This window comes from Callithrix jacchus, chromosome 13 (genome assembly GCF_049354715.1).
Source record: "Callithrix jacchus isolate 240 chromosome 13, calJac240_pri, whole genome shotgun sequence".
NCBI classification, from domain to species: Eukaryota; Metazoa; Chordata; class Mammalia; order Primates; family Cebidae; genus Callithrix; species Callithrix jacchus.
The window spans coordinates 20,113,863-20,136,225 of record NC_133514.1 but is presented as its reverse complement, the minus strand read 5'-3'; the positions used below and the strand labels follow the sequence as shown (position 1 = coordinate 20,136,225).

The window sequence follows — 22,363 nt, the reverse complement described above, 5'->3', positions numbered from 1 at the left end:
TGGGATAATGGACTTGAATTCCTTGCCTACCACTTTCTGCCTGTGCAACCTTGGGCAAATCACTCCATTACCTCAATCCTGAAATGGGAATAATGATACCTTGAAAAGTTGCTGTGAAGATTAGTAATCATTTATTGAAAGTGCTTAGCACAGGGGCTGGCTTCAACAAATGGCCCTGGGGTAGTGGAATTAACCAGGCGCCAGGAGAGTTGAGTCCTCATCCTGACTCTAAGACTATTTGGCTGAACTGTAGCATGTTACTTCTCTCTTCAGAGCCTCTGTTTATTCGTTTGTGGAATTAACAGACAGGTCTGGATAGCAGTTGAGTCTCTTCCAGTTCTCATTATTGTCTCTGACCCAATCCCCAGCCCCCGCAGGGCCAGGATGAAATGTTTTTCTGCTGGGAACTGAGCCAGTAAGACTCAACTTGAAATTCCAAGCACTGGAGTTCAAAGGTGCCTGCTTTCCCCTGGATCTGGTTGGCTCCCTTTTGTGATGAGGGAAGGCTGGGTCCTTGAATGTATCAGGCCTGGCGTGGAGAGGAGCGAGGGGCAGGAAGGAAAGAGGGAGGAGGACAGAGTCACCTTGAAGTTGGAGCCCATAGTCAGCCCAGAAATGACAGGTAAAGGAGGAGTTCTGGCATGTTGCTCTCCTCAACTTCAATTACTATAATTCAGAGAAGATTCAAGTGTAAGCCTTAGAATTCCTCCATGGAAAACCATGTCTTTGCAGCGTCCGCAGACAAGGACATTAACGAACTGGCAGTCATCGCTCTATCAACTCCCCACGCGGGGAGGGCCATCGCTGACAGATGGAGGTGTGTTGGCGGCATGGGTCAGAGCTTGCCGGAGCCCCTCCCACATGCCTGGCTCTCCTTTCCCTGCGATCACACGGCTGCTTAGCCACAGTCACAATTACAGAGAGATGAAGACGTCTCTTACCTCTGGGCGAAGGGATGGGGTGGTGGAGAGAGAGGAAGGAGCAATTCTGAGAGAGGTGAAAAGAAGCCCGGATGGGAAGAATCAGGGACATTGGCTTTGGACATCTTTGTGCTTGGTGGCACATGCATGTCAGTGGAGCATAATCTCTGGTGGATGCCTTCATGTGCATGTCTGTGTGTGTGTGTGTGTGTGTGTGTGTGTGTGTGTGTGTGTGTGTGATTCTCATGGCGAGTGAAGGGGAAGGAACAGCTAGCTTCCACTTAAGGAAGTGCATCAGGCCCAGAAAGCCCAGACCTTCCCTGATTTTGGAAATGATTTTTCAGTAATTTCAACGTTGACTCTTGGCAAAATTCCAAAACTGATGACTGCAACTGATGATTTGTGAGTTCTTGGAAAGGAAAGGTGATTGCTAGAAGCCAGCGTGAGTTCACTTAGGACAAAGAAGATCACCCCAACTCTTTTTCCTCCTTGTGATTGCTGTTTGATTAGAAAGTCTGTGTGACAGGGCACATCTGCTCCGCAGGGGCAGTGGTGGGTGGTGGATCAGAGGTTGCTCCTCTCCTGATCTTATACATGTGCACATGGGATGTAACTGTCACAGAGTGGCCTTGTGGGCTGTGCTTCTCTTACGTTTCTATTTTTATTCTTAACCTATACAGTGACCTAGGGTCAGGGTAGAACTCTGGATGGGCCTTGGGAAAAAGCTGCATCTCTCTCTCTCTCTCATCTATTATCTGGCTTTCTACTATCAATTATCTATCTCTGTCTGTCATCTATCTATCTGTCTAATCTATTATCTATCTATATTATCTGTCCACTATCTGTTTATTATCTATATTGTCTATCTATATCTATTATCTATCTGTCTGTCTATATTTAGACAGGGTCTCACTCTGTCGCCCAGCCTGCAGTGCAGTGACACAGTCATGGCTCACTGCAGCCTTTACTTCCTGGGTTCTCAAGCCACCCTCTTACCTGAACCTCCTGAGTAGCTGGGACTACAGGCACAGGCCATCATGCCTGGTTAATTAAAAAAAAATTTTTTTCTGCCTGGGTGTGGTGGATCATGCCTGTAATCCCAGCACTTTGGGAGACCGAGGAGGATGGATCATGAGGTCAGGAGATCAAGACCATCCTGGCCAACATGGTGAAACCCAGTCTCTACTAAAATACAAAAACTAGCCAGGCATGGTGGCTCGCACCTGTAGTCCCAGCTACTGGGGAGGCTGAAGCAGGGGAATTTTTTGAACCCGGGAGGTGGAGGTTGCAGTGAGCCAAAACAGTGCCACTTTGGCGACAGAGTGAGATGAGACTCTGTCTCAAATTTTTTTTTTTTTAGAGATGGGGTCTTGCTCAGTTGCCCGGGCTGGTCTTGAACTCCTGGTCTCAAGCAATCCCCCTGCCTCAGCCTCTCGAAGTGCTGGGATTACGAGCATGAGCCATCACCCCTGACCTAAAGCGGCATACTTCTGATTAAAGGTGCAATACTTAGGTCCCAGACAGATGAATGTCCTTTTTCTCACCTCACAGAGCCATCATGGCCCCCCCAAATCAAGCAGACATCCATGGCTACACCAGTCAGCAGAGTGAGCCTCTCTTGAGTTTCTGCTTTCTCTGCAAGTAGCAGCCATTTAGCCTCAAAAGGTCTGAGTTTTAGACCAGTGTATACAAGCCTAGGTGTTCTTGGGAACATCTGGGAATTAGACCCTTGGTTAAGTGGGTGGGGGACTGAAAGACACTGTAACTTGGGTGGGAAAGGAAAGGTGACCTCCTTTTATACCTGTATGCTGATGGAGCTAGCTATTTGGGTTGGCCCGTCTGTGAGCAGGCAGTGTAAAATTATTCCTGGCAGCCCTGTGAATAAATGGAAAAATGAAGTCCAGTTGGCAGCTCACTTGGGTGGATTTAGAGCTGCTCAGCTATGGTTTGTGAAGGGGTTGCTTGGATCCTAAACCTCACTCAGTCTTTCCCCTTTAGAAGGGCCACCTAGTATTGTGCCAGAACACTCTGTTCTAAACCCCGCTCATTCGACAGTTTTGTCTATGACGTGGAGATACAGATAGCAGGATGATTAAATTTCTGGATGACAGAAGATATAATTGAAGTCCAGAGATATTGCTGAGGATTTGAAAGCATCCTGAGAAGCTGAAAGGCTGCCTGAAACAAACAAGATGAAATTTAACAGGGCCAAATATTAAGCCCTATATTTAGGTAATAAAAGTGAATTATGTAGGTACAGTATGGGAGAACCATGACTCGGTAGAATTTCGAATTAAAATCCTGTGGCCGGGATGCTCTGAGCTGTAGGCTGCCTGCTGGGGGCAGCAGAGAGCAGGCTGCGGGAGGGGCCCGCAGCGGGGAGTGGGGCAGGCAGCAGAGGCCTGGCCAGGGCGGTCTTGGATCTGGAGTTGGAAAGGGACAGTGAGCCATCAGGCCGGCAGAAGCTGGCAGATAAGGGCTGACTTGCGGCACACAGGTGCCAGGTACGTGAGTTGTCTGCACCTAAGTGAGACTGGGTTCCCTCTGTCCTAAGCCACTTCTGTCCCAGGACTGCCTGCTCTGGTCAGCTGGGATCTACCCCATCTCCAAGACCACAGGCTTAGTAGGGGCAGAGACTGGAAATGACAAAATGACAGAACACAGATGGGTGATAGCCAAGGGATAGCCAGTGTAGCCTGAAGGGTTGTATGTGGAGAGGGAAGAGTTGTGAATGTTGGTTTCAGTGTTGGTGATGAAATCAAAGGGCACAGAACTATGGACACATTGTAACAAGTCAATTTCCTGATGTAGCACAGTTATATAAATTGTAACTGCTCAGGGAAAATGGGCAGGGGTCTGTGAGATTGCTCTGCACTATTTTTACAACTTCCTGTGAGTCCACAAGTGTTTTTTAAGTTAAAGGAAAACAAGCGCCCAGCCTTTCTCTGCAATAAGGGGGCTGGAGGAAGTGGTTGGGGGTGGTGGTGCTTGGGGCAGATATCCATTCACTTGCAGGGAAAGCAGTCCTTTAGGACAGCCTGGGGGGAAGGCGGGGGAGGACTTGTATGCAGGAGAAGGCCAGGATCCCTTGCCTTTGAAGAGCCTGTGACAAGGGACCCACGACACTGGGAATGTGAAGCTTAGACACCAAGGCTGTTCGTTTGACCCGAGTGACCTAGGTGGATGAAGGACCGAAGAGTCTTGGGTTCCTGCCTACAAGTTTGGTTACTTGTTGCCAGGGAGAAATGCTTGGGGATTTAATTATAGGAAGGGTACTTAAAAGCCCTGGGAAAACCCACCCTGAGTTCTCTAAGAGCTAGAAAAGTCACATGTTAAGATCTCCGGCTTGGGAACTGAGGAGGGGTTAGAGCCCCAGGGGAGACACTGCCTCTCAGTCTCAGCCCAGCACTGGCTGAGGCAAGGACCTGCTGTGAGGATGCCTCACCGGGAGGCTGACTCCTGCTTCTGTACCAGGGGAGGCCTGAGGCAGAAAGTACAGAGGGATGCTGCTGGCTGGGCCTCCACAGGGACTCTAAAGGCCTCGGAGGGGGTGGCTGCCCATGCGGACTGTGTCCTGGCCCCTGTTCTCCACAGGCTGCTCCCTGTCTCACCACGGGCCTAGGAGGGGCCAGCCACAGACCTGTTTTTGAGATCAGTGTGATTTAAAAATGGTTTTTCTGGAGAGCACAGAAGCATCAAGCACTTTTGCAAGGCTATCAAGAGGCAGCCCCTTCCCCTGATGTCCTGATGCGAGGCCATGTGGCTCCCCAGGTGCTGCTTCTCCCAGAGTTGCTGGGAAGTGTGACCTCCTTTATACCTATAGGCTGGTGGCCCAGTTGCTGGGGGCTCCTCTCCAGCCCACCAAGTCTGGTTCCCAGGAAGGAGCCTGGCTTATGTCTCAGTGTCTCCCTCACTTCATCCCAGAAGCCTGCACCAACTCCTTTTTTCCCATAGAGTCCCTGAGAATTCAGGCTCTGTACCTGACATCCCTATTGGTACCATTGGCTGCACTGAGTACTGGCAGCCCACTCCTACGATGGCATATCGCAGGCCCTTGCTACCATCACAGTCCCACTGAGAAGGGGTCTCTGAGTGACAGCTCCTTTGAGCCTCCATTACCCCCATTGCCAACCAGGACCTGCCATTTCTTGTTTCCCTGGGGCCCAGTTCTTTTGTATTCTGAGCGTACCAAGGAGCTGGCACCAAGTAGTCATAGATTTTGATCTCTGTTGGCAGTAAAAATTCAGGAAGAACTCTGTTCAGGAGGGGAGGACTTGACAGGATTGTCGGGCTATGGCTCCCGATCAGTGAGGAGGGTGGGCAGAGGGAGGAGGCTGACCTCCGCCAAGCTGGAGACCTGCTAAGAAAGGAGTGGAGAAGGCTTGCATGTTGTGGGTCATTTCCATTCCCACAGGCCACGGTTATGGATGGTATCTGGGGGCAAGTTTGGGTTTGGGGCTCCTGTGTTCATTAGAGAAGAAAGCAAGGTGACGCGGTGGTGGTTCAGGTGTGGGAGGGGTTGGATCACCTGTGGTGTGTCTTTTGCATTTGGCTTTTTATGCAGCCTGTGAGGCTCACAAGTTCTCCTCCTTCAGCCTAGCTGGTGAGAGACCAAGGCTTGTTTATTCTGCAGCCTATTTCAGATCACGTGTTGGGGAATGATCAGGGAGGGTAAAATATGTGTTCCAGCTCTGCCCAGGACTGTAGGAGAAGCAGCATCTGTGGCTTAAGATAGTGGATCCCATCAGCTGCTGCAAATTTATGTTGCTGGGTGAGGGTGTGGGTGACATTGCATTTGCTGTTCCCCCATTTCCCTTCCTGGGGGTGTGGATGACGTTGCATTTGCTGTTCCCCATTTCCCTTCCTGGGCCATATTCTATAGCTAAAGACCTCTCTCACCCCTGATGCCATTGAGCTTCCCAAGGAAGTTACCACAAGCCTGTTTTTCAAAGACCAAACAGAGACTGCAAACTCAAAAGTCATTAACAGCCAGACAGGGGCCAGGTAGGGAACTGGAAAGTACAGACCTCAACTGAAATCATTCAGATACAAACGGTTCAAAAATGTTTCCAATACATCTACAGGGGGACATTCATTCCTTTCTCTCCTGCCCTTAGAAAGGTTCTTTCGTGGTTCACTTCCTCAGGGTTCCTCCCGCACCAGCCAGCAACTAACAGGAAAAAGCATGGAGTGTGGGTCTAGGCCCTGCTCATCACCTTATTCGCTGCATGATGTTGGGCTGGCACTTGGCCTCTCTCTGCCTTGCTTTACCCGTCTGCCAAATGGGCACACTACCCTCCTTATCCACTGAAACATTGCTCCAAGGAGGAAATGAGAGAGTGTATTTTTAAAATTCATACCCTGCTTCATTCCACAATGCATTTGAGGCAGCTTCTAAAAATACCCGTGATATAAAGAGATAGAAATAAATAATATGTGAAATCACTTTGCAATTGTACCATAAACTCATTTTCCTTATTGTCACTCGTAGCAGTGTGGAAGTGATAATAGATATATTTCCAGACTCATTTTCGATTCAACCTTGGCTTCAGGGCCTTCACTGAAATGCAGCTCGGGTGTGGGAAGCTCAGACTCTGGAAGCTGGCTGTCCACGTGGCCCTAGGGCCCAAGGGCTGGTTTTCCTGGAGGGGTTTGGGTGGCTGGGTGGTAATCAGTTCTGAGACTTCAGCTGTTCTGTATAGAGGCTCCTCCAGCAGCTCTGTTACCGTTAATGCCAAACCTCCCCTGAGCATACTCTTTGTGCTTGAACCTGGGCTGGAGGCTCAGCTGCAGAGGAGAAAATGACCCAGTCCCATCCTACTGGAATTCACGGGAGGGATACTGGCAGTGAAAGGCACATACTAGGCTTAGCCTGACTTGGGAAAGTTGACTAATTCCTTCTTATTTCAATTCCCTGTCCATAAGATGGACATCATAACACTCTTCCTCCATCGTAGCAAAGCTGGAAGGATAAAATGAGACCGTACTCTGATAAGAAAAATTGCTATGCAAATGCAAGAAATCATCATCTCTATTCAGTGCTGCTCTAAAGTGATTTCAAAAATAACAGAGCCATTAGGATTTGGGAGCCGACATGACAAGAGGGTTTGCCTTAAATACTCCACCACGGAGATTTTCAGGGGTCTGTGCAGGACTAGGAACTCAGGCCACAAAGATGAGCCTTTCCCCAGATGAAATGGAATGCCTACCAGTTTGGGAGGATGTGTTAAATATTTAATATGTGCCCAGGCCTGAAGTTGGCATTGTGGAATGAGAAAGTGTTATGAGCTGAACTAGTTCCCCTCAAAATTCATATGTTAAAGCCCCAACGCACACTACCTCATATGAGGGTATTTGCAGGAACAGTCTTTAAAGAGCTGATTACATTAAAATGAGGTCATTAGGGTGGGCCCTAATCCAATCTGCATCTGCATAGTAATTTTTCTTATCAGAGCACAATCTCAATTTATCCTTCTAGCATTGCCGTGATGGAGAAAAGTGTTATGATGTCCATCTTACAGACGGGGAATTGAAGTAAGAAGGAATGCCTGTAATCCCAGCACTTTGGGAGGCCAAGGCAGGCAGATCACCTGAGGTTGGGAGTTTGAGACCAGCCTGACCAACATGGAGAAACCCGTCACTACTAAAAACACAGAATTAGCTGGGCATGGTGGCACATGCCTGTAATCCAGCTACTTGGGAGGCTGAGGCAGGAGAACCTGGGACGCAGAGGTTGCAGTGAACCGAGATTGTGCCATTGCACTCCAGCCTGGGCAAGAAGAGCAAAACGCCGTCTCAACAAAAAAGAAGAAGAAGAAGAAGAAGAAGGAATTAGTCAATTTTCCCAAGTTGGTATGTAGCTTTCACTCCCAGTATCCTTTTTTGTGAGCCCCTATAGGATGGGACTTGGTCATTTTCTTCTGTGTTTTCTCTGGAGTTCTTATAAGAAGAGGAAATTTGGATGCATGAAGAGACATGAGGGGTGTGCATGGACAGAGGAAAGGCCATGTGAGGACACAGCAAGAAGGTGGCCATCTGTAAGCCATGGAAAGTGGCCTTAGAGAAGCCTTGATCTCAGAATTCCAGCCTCCAGAACTGTGAGAATATATAAATTTCTGTTGTTTAAGCCACCCAGTCTACAGTTTTTTTTTGTCTTTGTTTTCTGCTGCTATAATAGAATACCACAGACCCGGTGATTTATAAAGAATGGAAGTTCATTTGGCTTATGGTTCTGGAGGCTGCAATCCAAGAGCCTGGTGCTGGCATCTGGCAAGGGCTTTCATGCTATGTCATCCCATTGAGGAAAGTGGAAGGCAAGAGAAGGTGAGAGTGAGCAGAAGCGCAAGAGGTGGCCGAACTCATTTCTGTAACAAACCCACTCTGGCATTCACAAGCCCACTCTCTCAATAATGACATTAATCCACTTGTGAGGGCTCTCAGTGATCTCAGTGCTGAATACCACTGTAATGGCAATTATGTTTCAATATGAGTTTTGGAGGGGAATTCAAACCATAGCAGCAGCCTGAGCAAACCAATGCAGATTTGTACCGTGAAGTATGAGTAATTTGCTCCATTAATAAATACTTAAAAGGGACTGCGGAACTATGTTAGGTACAGGAAGTACAAGGATGAATGAGAAAGATGTGGTTTCTGTTTTTGGGAAGTTTGAAGTGGCCAGTGGGGACATTGTAGCTGCCTTTGAGATAGGAAGTCAGGACCAACACCCTGAGAAAATATGATGAGATGTCATTATGTGTGGACACAAAAAGTTTACATTGAGAACAGGTGCCCCTCTATTTACTGTGGAGTTATGTCCTAATATATCCACTGTGAATTGAAAATATCATAAGTAAAAAATACATTTAGGTCGGGATTGGTGGCTCGTACCTGTAATCCCAGTGCTTTGGGAGGTAGAGGTGGGAGCATCACTTGAAGCCAGAAGTTCAAGAGCAGCCTAGGCAATACAGCAAGACCCCATTTCTACAAAAGTTAAAAATAATTTAACTAGATATGGTGGCTTATGCCTGTAGTCCCAGCTACTCAGGAGAATGAGGCAGGAGAATCGCTTGAGCCCAGGATTCTGGGCTGCAGTGAGCTATGATTGTGCCACTGCACTCCAGCCTGGGTGACAGAGCAAGATACTATCCCCGAAAAGAAAAATGCACTTAATATACCTAACCTACCAAAAGTCATAGCTTAGCCTAGCCTACCTTAAATGTGCTGCGAACACTTACATTAGCCTACAATTGGGCAGAGTTATCTAACATAAAGCCTATTTTATAACAAAGTGTTGAATATTTAATGTCATTTATTGAGTACTCTTCTGGAAGTGAAAAGGAGAACGGTTGCATGCATACTGGAAGTAGTTTCTACTGAAAATGTATCTCTTTCGCACCATTGTCAAGTCAAAACATTGCAAGTTGAACCATCAGAAATTGGAGACCCTCTGTAGTTCTGACTTCAAGTGGTGGAAGCTCAGAGAAAATAAAAGAAAAGAAAGCAAAAAGGGGCAGTTTTGTGGAAAGGAGGCTTGAAGAATTAGGGTTGATGAAGATCTGGGCTGCCTCGATCTTTTGCAGGGCAATTATAGGACCAGCAAGAGGTGGTTTACCAGAGGCACCTATCCCTGGGGACGCAGCTCCAGGTGACTGACTGAGACAGGGTTCTCCCCGAGGGAACTGCCACCCTCTGGGGCCCATAGCTTCTGCCCTGCAGCCGCTGGGGCTTGGCCAGCCCTTCTGTGGTTATTTGCAGTTGTTTCTCCAGGCAGATGGGGACTGCTGGCTGTTCATCATGTTAGCAATTAACAAGTAATTCATTAGATGCCTAATGAACAAATTATTAACCTGGCAAGTCATGTCCAGTCACTGACTGGGGAGAGAAATGGCTATTAATAAGGTGTTGGAGTGGCAGCTGCAGTTTAGTGGTTAAGGCACTGGACAGGACCAGAGGAGATGTGGGCTCTGGACGCTTGGGCCAAATTGCTTACGTCTCCCGGCCCTAGTTTGACTGCTCGTGTAGTGGGAGGTAAGCAGACCCTGTTAATGGGGGCAAATGAAATGTCAGAAACTGTATGAATGCAGGGCATCAGATTGTATAAACTCGAAGTTTCTTTCCCTTTAGTTCTTAGTTTGCATTACTCTATCTCCCACGCTACTGTGACATACACTGGGGCCATCTCTTAACTCCTGTAATTGGTAAGTTACTCACTCACTACTTCTGCTATTCCTAGAACTGGGAAGAGGGCTGTGTAGCATAGGGAAATACATGTAATATGTCCCCTGCTCTTGTGGAGCTTACCATTTGGTTGGAACTACCAGATGTTCATGCCCAGCAAACTAACTAGAGTATAAAGCAATTTATGATAGGGCCGAGAGCTATAGAATTTCACAGAAGAAAGAGAATTGTAAGTTAGGATGAAGGGGAGGGGCTCACAGAAAGGTAGGAACTTAAAGCATAACTTCATCGCGCTTTTTTTTTTTATGAGAAAAATATCATGTGCTCATTCCTCCAGATCTCCAAGTAGAGGAAATTGAAAAGAAAAAGATAATCTGTAATTCATCACCTGGAGACAACTGCTATTGACATTGCCTTGTGTATCCAAGGACTTTGACAGGTAAGTTGGTGGGAGGATATTCTAGGTGGAAGGCATGCCTTGAGTGAAGGCTCTGGGTTTGGGGAGAGTAGGATGAATGGTGAATACTTCTGGGGATGGATGTGTGAACCAGGCATGCTGGAATAGTGGTCCTGATGCAGAATGGAATGGGAGGCTGGAGCACACAGGAGAAGGGGTTGGAAAGAGCAGTAGGGGCCATTCACCAATGAGGCCGGGGTGAAAGAGGGTCAGGGGCGCTATGAGCCCAGAAGCCCCAATCAGGAGGCCAGACACTCTGCTGTCAATATAACACTCATGACACAATGGAACTTATCGATGTCGCTGCCCCACTTAGCAGAAATCCTGCAAAAACCTCTGCAGGAAAAACAGACAAATCTGAGGCCGTGCTAGAACTGCCAGCCAGAGCATGGGGACAGAGGAAGAGGCCAGGTGGGCCCCCTCTGGTTATTGTCAGGAGCTGCTTCAGGGGGTGTCAGAAAGATTCCTCAGAGTAAGGGATCTGTCCTGTTTTGTTCCCCACCCAGAAGGTGTGACCTCCCTTCAGACCTTTGCCTCATCCTTAGGGCATATTGAGTGCACCGTTTTTTTATTTTTATTTATTTTTTTTTTTAAGCAGAGAAGTTTATAGTTGCCAAAACTCTTTTCTGTATGATAAATTAAATAGATAATTGGTATTTCTATTATTCCTGTTTTGCAGATGAGGAAATTGAAGTTCAGAGAGATGAAGGGACCTAATTGAGATTATGTAGCTAGTGACAGAACCAGGCTGAGAATCCAGATCTTGGAACTGCAAATTGTGCGTATGCATGTGTGTGTGTGTGTGTATGTATGTAAAGTTGTGATAACATTCCACTATGGGGAGTGGTATAGGTTCATGGTAAAGTGGATGGTTCTTGGAGACAGGGGACTGACTTCTGCATTAAATTTGCTGCTCTGATAATGTTGTGAATTGAAGAATATGAAGAACCTTTGACTTGTTCTTTGTTATCTTCATATATCAAATAGGGCTGTTAGTACTATTTATCTCCCTGGGTTATTGTGAGGCTTAAATAAGGCAATACAGGTGATGTGGACTTAGCACACAGTAGGTGCTCACTTCATGTTAGCTATGGGCTGTGCACAGTGGCTCACTCCTGTAATCCTAGTGCTTGAGGAGGCTGGGAGTTTGAGACGAGCCAGGGCAACATAGCAAGATCCTGTCTCTAAAAAATAAAATAAAATCAATAAACCGGGTGTGGTGGTCTGTGCCTGTAGTCCCAGCTACTTGGGAGGCTGAGGTGGGAGGATCACTTGCACATAGGAGTTGGAGATTACAGTGAGCTATGATTGTGCCACTGCCCTCCAGCCTGGGTGACAGAGTGAGATCCTGCCTCTTCAGAAGAAGAAGCTAGCTATGATTATTATTGTGTTAACTCTGTGCTCATCTGAGTCATAGAAATAACTTGAGTCTTGTTATTTCTTAGTTCTCTGCTATTGCGAGTCATTTTGTAGTTAGGAAAAATACATTTCCAATCATGTACCCCAGGGATTGTTTGTCTCTGAGGGAACCAGATTCAGAGTTCCCTAAGGGAGACTCTGATTAGCCAAACACCCCAATTCTGCAAAATACAGACAGTTCTTTGTTCTCTGTGACAGAGGTCTTGATGCTCACCAGACATTCCATCTGTTTCCTCATATCTTCTAGTCCCACTGTTGTTAGACAGGAGCATATAATTGCTTCTGGTCAATGGGATATGGGTGAAAGTAACATATATTACTTCTGGCAAGCTCTCTGCCCTTCAGCCCTCTCTCTTCTTGCTTCAGTGACTGAGGAGGCCTTGTGTTCTAGGTGTAGCAGCTAAAAGATGATAATGTATCAGTCAGCCTGGGTCCCTGAGTGACTGTGTGGAGCAGAGACCCCTGCTAAACTACATTGAACATGTTGCATGAAGAAGAGATAAACCTTTGTGGTGTTAACCTTCTGAGACTTTGCAGTAGTTTGTTGCTAACTTAGCTTAAGCTAGCTTAACTAACATATCCCATTTTTGTGGCCTGAAGTCTGATATTTTACATGAATGTTTTACACTGTACAACTTCCCATAGTCTATTGTAGAGTAGGTTCACACCCATAATCTTTTCTGATATCTAGAACAATTATGTATATGGAGGTGCCTCCTGGGAAGAGCTTAGCAAGTATTATTTCCTATGTAATGATTTCTCTAAAATCCCCATTTCTGTGTATATGCATTATTCAGTCAGTCCTTCTCCCCATATGCCATAATTCTACCACTGTAGCTTCCAGACATTATTGCACTTATTCGTTTGTGCATCTGCCTCCCCAGGCTGTATGCTTTTTGATCCTGTCTTATTGAAGACAGAAGGCCAGGCATGGTGGCTAATACCTGTAATCCCAGAACTTTGGGAGGCCAAGGCAGGAGGATCGCTTGACTCCAGGAGTTTGAGACCAGCCTGGGCAATATAGGGAGACCTCATCTCTACAGTAAATTTAAAAATTAGCTGGGCATGGTGGTGCACATCTGTAGTCCAAGCTTTTGGGAAGATGATGTGGCAGGATCACTTGAGCTTGGGTGGTCAAGGCTACCGTGAGCCATGATCTAGCCACTGCACTCCAGCTTGGGCAATGGAGTGAGACCCTTTCTCGAAGAAGAAGAGGAAGAGGAGGAAGATGAGGAAGAAGAGGAAGAAGAAAAAGGAAGAGAGAAGAAGAAAGAAGAAGGCGAAGAAGGAGAAGCAGAAGGAAGAAGAAACAAGAAACAAGAAGAGGAAGAAAAAAGAAAGAAGAAGGAGAAGAGGAAGAAGAGGAAGGAAGGAAGAAGAAAGAAGAGGAAGAAGAAGAAACAAGAGGAAGAAAAAGAAGAAAGAAGAAGGAGAAGAGGAAGAAGAAGAGGAAGGAAGGAAGAAGAAGAGGAGGAAGAAGAAAGAAGAAGGCGGCGACAGCGACGAGGAGCCTGGAACATAGTAGGTACTTCAGGGTTGGTGGAATGAGTCACCAATCGTGAAATAGGCAGGGCAGATTTGGTTGTCCCTGTTTTATGAAGGTACAGCCAGATTTAGGGACTTTCCTAAAGCCAGCCAGCTAGAAAGTGGCAGCACCAGGGGTGGGACCTGTCTCCTGACGAAAGGGCCTCAAGTGATAATTGCCAGCTGTTGACTGAGCACGTAGTTTTGAGCATCAGATGAGATGGGATGTGTGAGGGCACTTTGTATAGAGTGAGGAGTGAGAAGGGTAAGATGTTCTGGTTCCTTTTGCATTTCCGGTCTTCAGACTGCCAGTCAGGAGTCCCACGTGGTAGTATTATCTAACAGGAGGGCCTGGCTAGATCAAAGCAGCGTGTTGAGGATTGGACCAGGAGGAGGTTCCCCAGGGGAGGAGGCCTTGCCTGCCACACCCGCATCTGCACGACAGAAAGGACACCTTTCTCATTCTCCAGCCCCTGAGTCCCATTCATGCTTCTGGGTCCCAATGCAAGGGGTGTGCTGGATAGAGCACTGGGCGTGGGCAGATTGGAGAGAGCTGTGGGCAGCACCCTGTCAAGGGATGCAGCCTTCCTCAGGGATGATGGGATGTGGAGGCCATTCTGTAGCAGGGATTTGTTTTAATGAGTTGTCAGATTCCACCAGGGGCTGATGGTTTTTCTTGGTAGAATAAAAACCCACTTCCTTTACCCACTCTGCCTGGAGCACAGTAGGTGTCCAATGCTTTGTTCCAGTGAACCAAGAGAAAGCAGGTAAGAAGGTTCTTGCTTGAACTCAAAAGGGCCAGGCCTGTGAAGGAGGTGGGTGAAGTGAGGAACCTGCCCAGCTCCCTTCCTGCTCTCCCTCTGGCTGCATGAATTTCCTGGGCCCATAACGGTGTCTGTCTCAGGCCCCTTGCTAAAAGCAGCAGGGCTGTGTTGACTGCTGAGCAGATGACATTGTGTGTGGCTGGCTCTTGGTTGCACCTGTGCAGCCCATTTCAGTGCTCCCAGAAGGCTCATTAGCAAGCGTAACATTGCTGTGCCCTTCTGCCTCCCACACCTGCAGCCCCTGTGGTGGGGGGCCTGAGAGGAGACCCTTTCTCATTGAGAGATGAGACCATGAGTCCCATTCATACTCCTGGGTCGCATCTAAGGGGCGTGATGGATGGAGCATCAGGTGTGGACAGTTCAGCGAGGGCAGCGCCTTGGGATGTCCCCCTTCCTCAGGGCTGATGGGATGTGGAGTCCCTTCTGTAGCAGGGATTTGTTTTAATGAGTTGTCAGATTCCAGCAGGGCAGATTGTTTTTCTTGGCGCAATAGGTCTCCTCCATAAATCTCCTTCCCTGTTCTCCTTAGGGAAGTGGGATGGTCTCTGTCTTCTGAAAAGTCTTGTGGATGCCCTCATTGGACTTTCTTTTCTTGAGACAAGTCTCACTCTGTCACCAAGGCTGGAGTGTAGAGGTGCAATCATGGCTCACTGCAGCCTGGAATTTGTGGGCTCAAGCCATCTTCCTGCTTCAGCCTCCCAGGTAGCTGGGACTACAGGTGCAAGACACCAGGCCTGGCTAATTATTTTTTATTTTTGTAGAAATGGGGTCTCACTATGTTGCCCAGGCTGGTCTCAAACTCCTAGGCTCAAGCCACCCTCCTGCCTTGGCCTCCCAAAGTGCTGGGATTACAGGTATAAGCCACTGCACTGGCCCTCTGTTGAACTCTTATGGTATGGCTGGGCATAATACAAGTCGCCCATGGTGTGAAGGGTAGAGGGCTTCTCAGTCACGTCACAGAAGCCCAGATTCTACAACTGGAGGGGACTTAGAATTCATGGAACCAAGACTTGCAGATGGGTTAGATAAACTTGGGTGCCACTCCAAGTGACTGGTTGTGGCTGCCTGGAGCATTGCATCCGGAAGAAGCCTTACAATATCTGCCATGGTTAGAAGAAGGAGTAGTACATGAATGCCACAGATTCACCTTCTCGAATCTTATTCGAATCCCTTTTTCATGGTGCCTGACTTCTAAAGTTAGAGATCCATTACTTTGCATTAAGACCTTGTCTCTCTGTTAACATTTCTTTAAAATGCATATGCTTCAGAGAGGAGTAACAAAAAGGTATTGAAGAATTCAGTGATTGATTGAGATTGATTGCAAAAAAGGGCCATTATCAGTTTTGCTGGTTCTGGAAAAAGATTTTAGTGCACCAGTAACTCTTAAAATAAATAGATGATCACTTCCCTTAGGATCCGTTTACAAGGCTGTCTTCCAGAGTGGCAACTGGCTGAGAGGAAATGGGAGAGCAGATCCGTTTGGTGGAAGGTGAGGTTGGAAGCTGGAGGTGTCCCCTAGCCAGAGTACACCCTGCACTGGGAACATCAGGGGCCAGAGGTATGGAGGCGCTGACCACCTGTGGGAGGGCACAAGGCCAGCTCTACCTTTTCCTCTGGTTAGAAGCCACCACCTCTTGATCTCTCACCCTAAGAGCCTCACTTGGTTTGTCTGCACAGGACCCAGGCTTCTTGTTGGGGGAGCCCTGTGTTCCCAGGACTGTTGCCAGCTGTTTGTGGGTCATGCCTCCATCACCCAGTTCAGGGATTGGCCTGGGGACTGCAACCCCTTTGTTTCTTCAGACTAACAAGTGACCAGGTTCACTGAGCTGGGGAGTATCGGGCAGGGGATCACACTGCTAACAGGTTAACAACGAGGAGGTTCATTGTGTGGATCGGGAATTACGGCGAGTCGGCTCCCGTGAATGCACTGAGTCTTTATAGAATTAGACTTTAAAGTCAAGAGCCTAAGTCAATCTAGCTTGAATTAAAAGAACTTAAATGGTAAAAAAAAAAAAAGAAATCCTCTGGTCAGATTTGTCAATTTCTCCTAAAGAGAACAGAAGGGGAGGAAAGAGAAGCATTTATTATATGGGTCAGTTAGACCCTCGTGAGTCCCGAACAAGGAAATAAGTGGTTAGAACTAGGCCAGTGATCCTGGGCCTCAGCCCCTGTGCTAAGGTTATATTGGGTTAGAGGCATCATTTGCCCATTCATTCATTCTACACTCATTGGGTAGTTATCATGGGCCAGCCCCTAAGGCTATGGTGATGAAGAGTATGTAGGTCCTGTCCGAACAGAGCTTTGAGTCGAGGGCAAAGTACAGATAAGAATGGGAGATTTCAACAGGGTGCAAGAAGAACTAAGAGGCACATACACAGTGAGACCTGGAGGCCTCAGTATTCTCACCTGTGAAAAGGGAACGTTTCTTTCTACCAAGGATCACCAAGTCACTGGAGTAGCAAAAACTGTCCCAAGTAGTGCACTGGGCAGGAAGTACTCATCCTGAAACAGATGGCAAAGGGTAGTCTCCAGAACTCACCGTGGGATGTGGGCTTCCTGGAAGAGTCAACAGGTCCTTGGGTCTGCAGGGCATCACTTATTTCACTATTTCAAAGCACAGTCATATTCAGTGTCTCATTTGATCATCCTTGTCCCTTGTGAGATTGGCAGGGTAGAGGACTGTTATCCTAGAGGACCTAAGGTCATGTGGTCAGCTGATGGCAGAGCTGGGGGCTGAATCCAAGTGTCCCTTGCTGGCTCATTCCATGAGGAAAACTGGAGGAAGATGAATCTGAGGAGTTAGGTTGGAGCAGAGATGAGGAGAGCACCAGGATTCAACAGTAGACGTATCCCTCCCTCTCTCTCCTTCCCTCTCTCCCTCCCTCCCTTGCTTCCCTTTTCTTTCTTTCCACTAGGAAATCCTTCCTGAGGGCTGACCGTGGGCACTGTGCTACCCCAGACTGTGTTGAACTCTATTCTGGGCTGGCAGCAAGTCTGGGTCAAAACTAGAGCTAAAACCCTACTCCAAGCCTCTTTCCACAGTGCTGGGGGCGCTATTCTCCCAGGAGTCAGGTAGGAAGAATATGAAAAACTGGGCCCATCCCAGGGCAAGGGAAGACTGCAGAATCCTGATCTTCATTGCTGGGAGGAGAGCAGAGTGCCTAGCCCAGCCTGCCCCTCCCCTCCCACTGAGGAAGGACTCACCCGTTTTGTAGCAAGGAGGCAGCAGGTGCCTGTACCTCTGCCCACTATGTGGACTGGATGTGATGACTTCCCTATGGTGACTTGTGCTGGGGAGTACGACGGGGAACTGTAGCTGATCACTGTGGTAAGGAGCAGCTTGCTGCTGCTGAAGCAAACAGCACCCACAACAGCCAGCACTTGGGGGGGTGGGCAGTGCTTTCTGCCCAAAGGCCACTGCAGTTCAAGTGACTTCCAGGATCCTCTTCACATACTGGATCCCTGTGGACATGGGAGTTATGGGGAGGCAAATTCCAAATGGGCATAAGGAGAAACTACTCACCAGCCTGGGCAACATGGTGAAAACCCATTTCCACAAAAGATAGAAAAATTAGTTGGGGTTAGAGGTGCATGCCTGTGAGCTGTGATGGCACCACTGCAGTCCGGCCTGGGTGACAAAGTGAGTCAAAAAAAAAAAAGAAAGAAAGAAAAGAAAGGCCACTCAATTATCTGAGTTATCTGTGACTGTGGAATGCATCCCCTGAGTCAAACAAGACCCTGTCACTGGAGATGTTTGTATGAAACGGTCTTTGTTCTTAAAATTGAAAAGTATTTTATTTTATTTTACTAAAGCATTTAAGCAAAAGCTAATCCACAAATAGGGAATTTGGATTACCTAGGAGACCTTGGTCCAATCCTAGATCAGCAACCCCCTGACTGTGTGACTGCTGTCACTGTCACTTAGTGGGACAGGCAACTTGATGCCTGGACTGTATGTCTTCCCATTTGACTTCAGAGAGCTGCTGGGAGGCCCACGGGAGGCAAACCTGCAGAAAAAGCACTGAAGGCTGTTGAGGACTGTGAACTTGCTGGTACTTTTTGTTGTTGTCATGGAGGGCTCCTTCCAACCTATAGCAGGTGATGGCTAAAATTCTACCATTAGCAATTCGTTCTTTGGGGTTAAACATTGCTCCGCCACCCGGGTTTCCTATTCGCGCATGAGAGATAGGATAGCAGGAAAGCAGGAGTGCATGGGGACAGCAAGGGGAAGGAGAGAAAGTTCTAGATGATGGGAAAAGAAGTTTCCAGAATGAACGGTCAAGGCAAGGGGGTAGGCATACAGGTAAATATGCTCATCTAGCCAAACTCTGGGTTGGGCCCAGGGAAGGCATTGTCCTCAGAGAGAGACACTAGCCTCTGTTTTCTGTCCAAAGCCCACTGGGAGCCACCATCTCAGTCCTGCAGATGGAGCTGTGCCTTTTGAGTGACAGTCCAGCTCAGACGTAGCCTTTGGCTAAATATACTGTCTGTGGGAGCTGTTGGGATTGAGAGCTCTCTGCAGGGGGCGTCAGGCAGCAGAAGTTGGCTCCCCAAGGCTTGGCAGGAGGAGTCATTGCCTCTCTTCCTTGATTCTGCCTTGACCTTGGGTAACCTGGCAGATGGCCAGTGTCCAAGAGATGAGATGGGTGTGTGTGCCCAGGAGAGAGGCTGTGAGGTTGCTCCAGGCAGCTGGCATCTGCAAACAGAGCACCAACTTCAGGACAAGGCTGGGGCATAGCCAGAATGGTGCCAACTGCAGAGGGAGCGCAGTGTTGCTGGAGCAGCAGGGGCAGACCAGACACCCAGCTAGGATATTTTAGGCTTAGAGTAAGCTCAACAGAAGGGCAGTTTGCTAGCTCAGCTCCGGCTGCCATAGGGCAGCTGTGAAGGGGGAAGGCAAGGAAAGAGGTTTCACAGTTTTCTCAGAAAGTCTGGGATTTCTGGTGAAACAGGATTTCAGAGAAACACCCTTTCCCAGGTCTGTCTTGGATGACACAAAGACGATGCCAGATGACTTGAGTGCCTTTTCCCTGCTCTCTATGATCCTCTATTGATGGACAAAGCAGCAGAGAAGCCCGGCCCTGTAGCAGGTGGGTACCTGATTTCTGGCCTGTGAGAAAGCCAGGGTCAGAATTGGAAAGCCCACTGGATGAGTCCTTAGCTCTGCCACTTGCTGGGTATGTTGTGACCTTGGGCGTGTCATGAGTGGCCTTCAAGAGTGAGTTTGTTCCCTGAGGCCAGGCACGGTGGCACATGCCTGTAATCCCTGCACTTTGGGAGGCCGAGGTGGGTGGATCACCTAAGTTTGAGAGTTCAAGACCATCCCTGGTCAACATGGTAAAACCCTGTCTCTACTAAAAATACAAAAAATTAGCTGGGCATGGTGGCACATGCCTGTAATCCCAGCTACTTAGGAGGCCGAGGCAGGATAATTGCCTGATCCCAGGAGGCGCAGGTTGCAGTGAGCCGAGATCGCGCCATTGCACTCCAGCCTGGGTAACAAGAGCAAAACTCCATCTCAAAAAAAAAAAAAAAATTAACCAGGCAAGGTGGCACTTGCCTGTAATTCCAGCTACTTGGGAGGCTGAGGCACGAGAATCGCTTGAACCTGGGAGGCAGAGGTTGCGGTGAACTGAGATCGTGCCACTGCACTCCAGCCTGGGTGACAGAGCGAGACTCTGTCTCAAGAAAAAGAAAAAGGAAAAAAAAAGACAGTGTGTTTGAGTTTGTTCCCTGAGAAGGGAAACTGATTCTCCTATGCCTCCCTCCCAGGGATGTTGTAAGGACTTCGAGATCATGGATGTGGAAGAGGCTTTGTACAGCCAGGAAGTACAATAGTCACATAAGGTGGTCTTGATGGCTTCCTGTCAGAGTAACTTCACATCTGCTTCCCAGCTCTGCCCACTCCCTCCCACTCCCATGGGAGCCGCAGCGGCTGCAGGTTCCTCCCTCCTAATGGGCTACCCTGGGGCTTGCAGAGCCCCCTGGGATGGGTGGGGCTGCAGAGAGGTCTGTGAGGCCCTGGGGAGAGGCTGGGTAAAGCCAGAGCCAGTGCCTACCTCTAAAGAATGATGAAGCACTGAGAACATTGACCGAAATCAATTAGAGAAATCAATGGCCTTGAGTGCAGTATGGGTTTCTTCCCTCCCAACCCAGTCCCACCCAGCCTGCCCCAGCAGCCCTGTTCATTCTCTGGGGTCAGATGGTTTCGTTAAATTCCTGCTGGTCTCCATTCCTAGACCAGTGTGCTCCTTCCAGGCTGGAACTCTGGGATCTGGGGTGTGTGGAGGGAATGTTGGTGAGAGGTCAACCTGCCAGTAGGAGGGGTAGGGAAACCCATGCATGGTCCAGGTCCAGGGCACTGAGCTGGGCACCTGACAGGATCATTTCTAGCCTCTAGCCTTGAACTCCAAGGGTTAGCCAGACAAGGTCCATAGTAAAGATTTTATGGTTTTTTTAAATTAAAAAATAGAATGGTCACTCTTAGAATATGCTTAATTTTTTTAGAATAAAAAAACAAGGTCCACAGGGGAAAGATTTTATGTTTTATTTTTAATAAAAAATAAAATGGTCACTCTCAGGATGTGCTTAATTTTTTTTTTGAGAGGGAGTCTTGCTCTATTGCCCAGGCTGGAGTGCAATGGTGCGATCTCGGCTCACTGTGACCTCCGCGCCAAGTTCAAGTGATTTTCCTGTCTCAGCCTTCTGAGTAGCTGGGATTATGGGCATCTGCCACCACACCTGGCTAATTTTTGTAGTTTTAGTAGAGACAGGGTTTCACCATCTTGGCCAGGCTGGTCTTGTGCTCCTGTCCTCAAGAGATCTGCCCACCTCAGCCTCCCAAAGTGCTGGGATTACAGGCTAGAGCCACCGAGCCTGGCTTTAATTTTTTTTAGAATAAAAAATAAAACAAAGTCCACAGTAAAGATTTTGAAAGTAATTTTAGGCTGGGCACAGTGGCTCAGGCCTGTAATCCCAGCACTTTGTCATGCTCAGGCAGGAGGATCCCTTGAGGCTAGGTGTTCAAGACCAGCCTGGGTAACATAGAGAGACCTCATCACTGCTAAATAAATAAATATACCAGGTGGAGGCCTATAGTTTCAGCAACTAGTTAGGCTGAGTGGGGAGGATGCCTTGAGCCCAGGAGGTCAAGGCCACAGTGAGCTGGGATTGCACCGCTGCACTCCAACCTGGACGATAGAGGGAGACCCTGTCTCAGAAAAAAAGTCATTTTGATCCTCATGATTTTTTCACATTCTTGCTGGACGGGGAAGGAAGGGAGTATCTCAGGGTCCTGAAGAGGAATATGAACATGTGTGGGCTCGGAGCCATCACTTCTCTTGTTGACATAAGGCACAGAACTGACCGGTGTGGGATGTTGGATCCTGACTACGCGAGTTCAAATCCAGATTCTGCCACTTAAAATACGACCTTGGGAAGTTGAATCATTTTTCTTTTCTCTCCTTTTTCATTTGAAAATGAGGCTATTAATAGTACCCAATAGCCATCGAGTTATTATAGGAATTGAAGGAATATTAACATGTATCTAGCCATAAGGCTGGCTACTTTAATTATTATTTTTCCAAGGACAAAAGCTGAGCCGCTAAGCTGGTCACATTGTCTTGGCCTGGCCACTCTCCCTGTGTTCCAGCATCAGGCCGATTCATCCTTACACTGTCTCTGACAACCCTCTCCTTCTGTCTACCCCAACTGCCCCCGTACTTGGGCCCTCATTACCTTCACCTGGGACTGTTACAATCCCTGTTGATTGGCCTCTGGTCTCCATCCCTCACATAGTCGTCAGATCAATCTTCCTAAAACATTATTCTCATCATGTCACTTGCCTGCTCAAAAACCGGCCGGGCACGGTGGCTCACGCCTGTAATCCCAGCACTTTGGGAGGCTGAGGCGGGTGGATCATGAGATCAAGAGATCGAGACCATCCTGGTCAACATGGTGAAACCCTGTCTCTACTAAAAATACAAAAAATTAGCTGGGCATGGTGGCGCGTGCCTGTAATCCCAGTTACTCAGGAGGCTGAG

General features: G+C 48.0%; 1 protein-coding gene across 3 annotated transcripts in view; it reads left to right on the top strand.

The window, feature by feature from the left end:
* GFRA2 (GDNF family receptor alpha 2) overlaps window positions 1-22,363 on the top strand; it is a 186,532-nt gene that overhangs the window by 59,776 nt on the left and 104,393 nt on the right. The window contains exons 5-8 of one of the 3 annotated variants that reach the window (XM_078346895.1): window positions 7,399-7,772; window positions 10,435-10,536; window positions 11,234-11,332; window positions 19,300-19,411. In XM_078346895.1, the coding sequence (XP_078203021.1) occupies window positions 19,375-19,411 (37 nt within the window). In that variant the 5' untranslated portion in view covers window positions 7,399-7,772; window positions 10,435-10,536; window positions 11,234-11,332; window positions 19,300-19,374. The remainder of the gene's footprint in view (window positions 1-7,398; window positions 7,773-10,434; window positions 10,537-11,233; window positions 11,333-19,299; window positions 19,412-22,363) is intronic. The other 2 variants (XM_078346896.1, XM_078346897.1) reach the window with 2 other exon arrangements.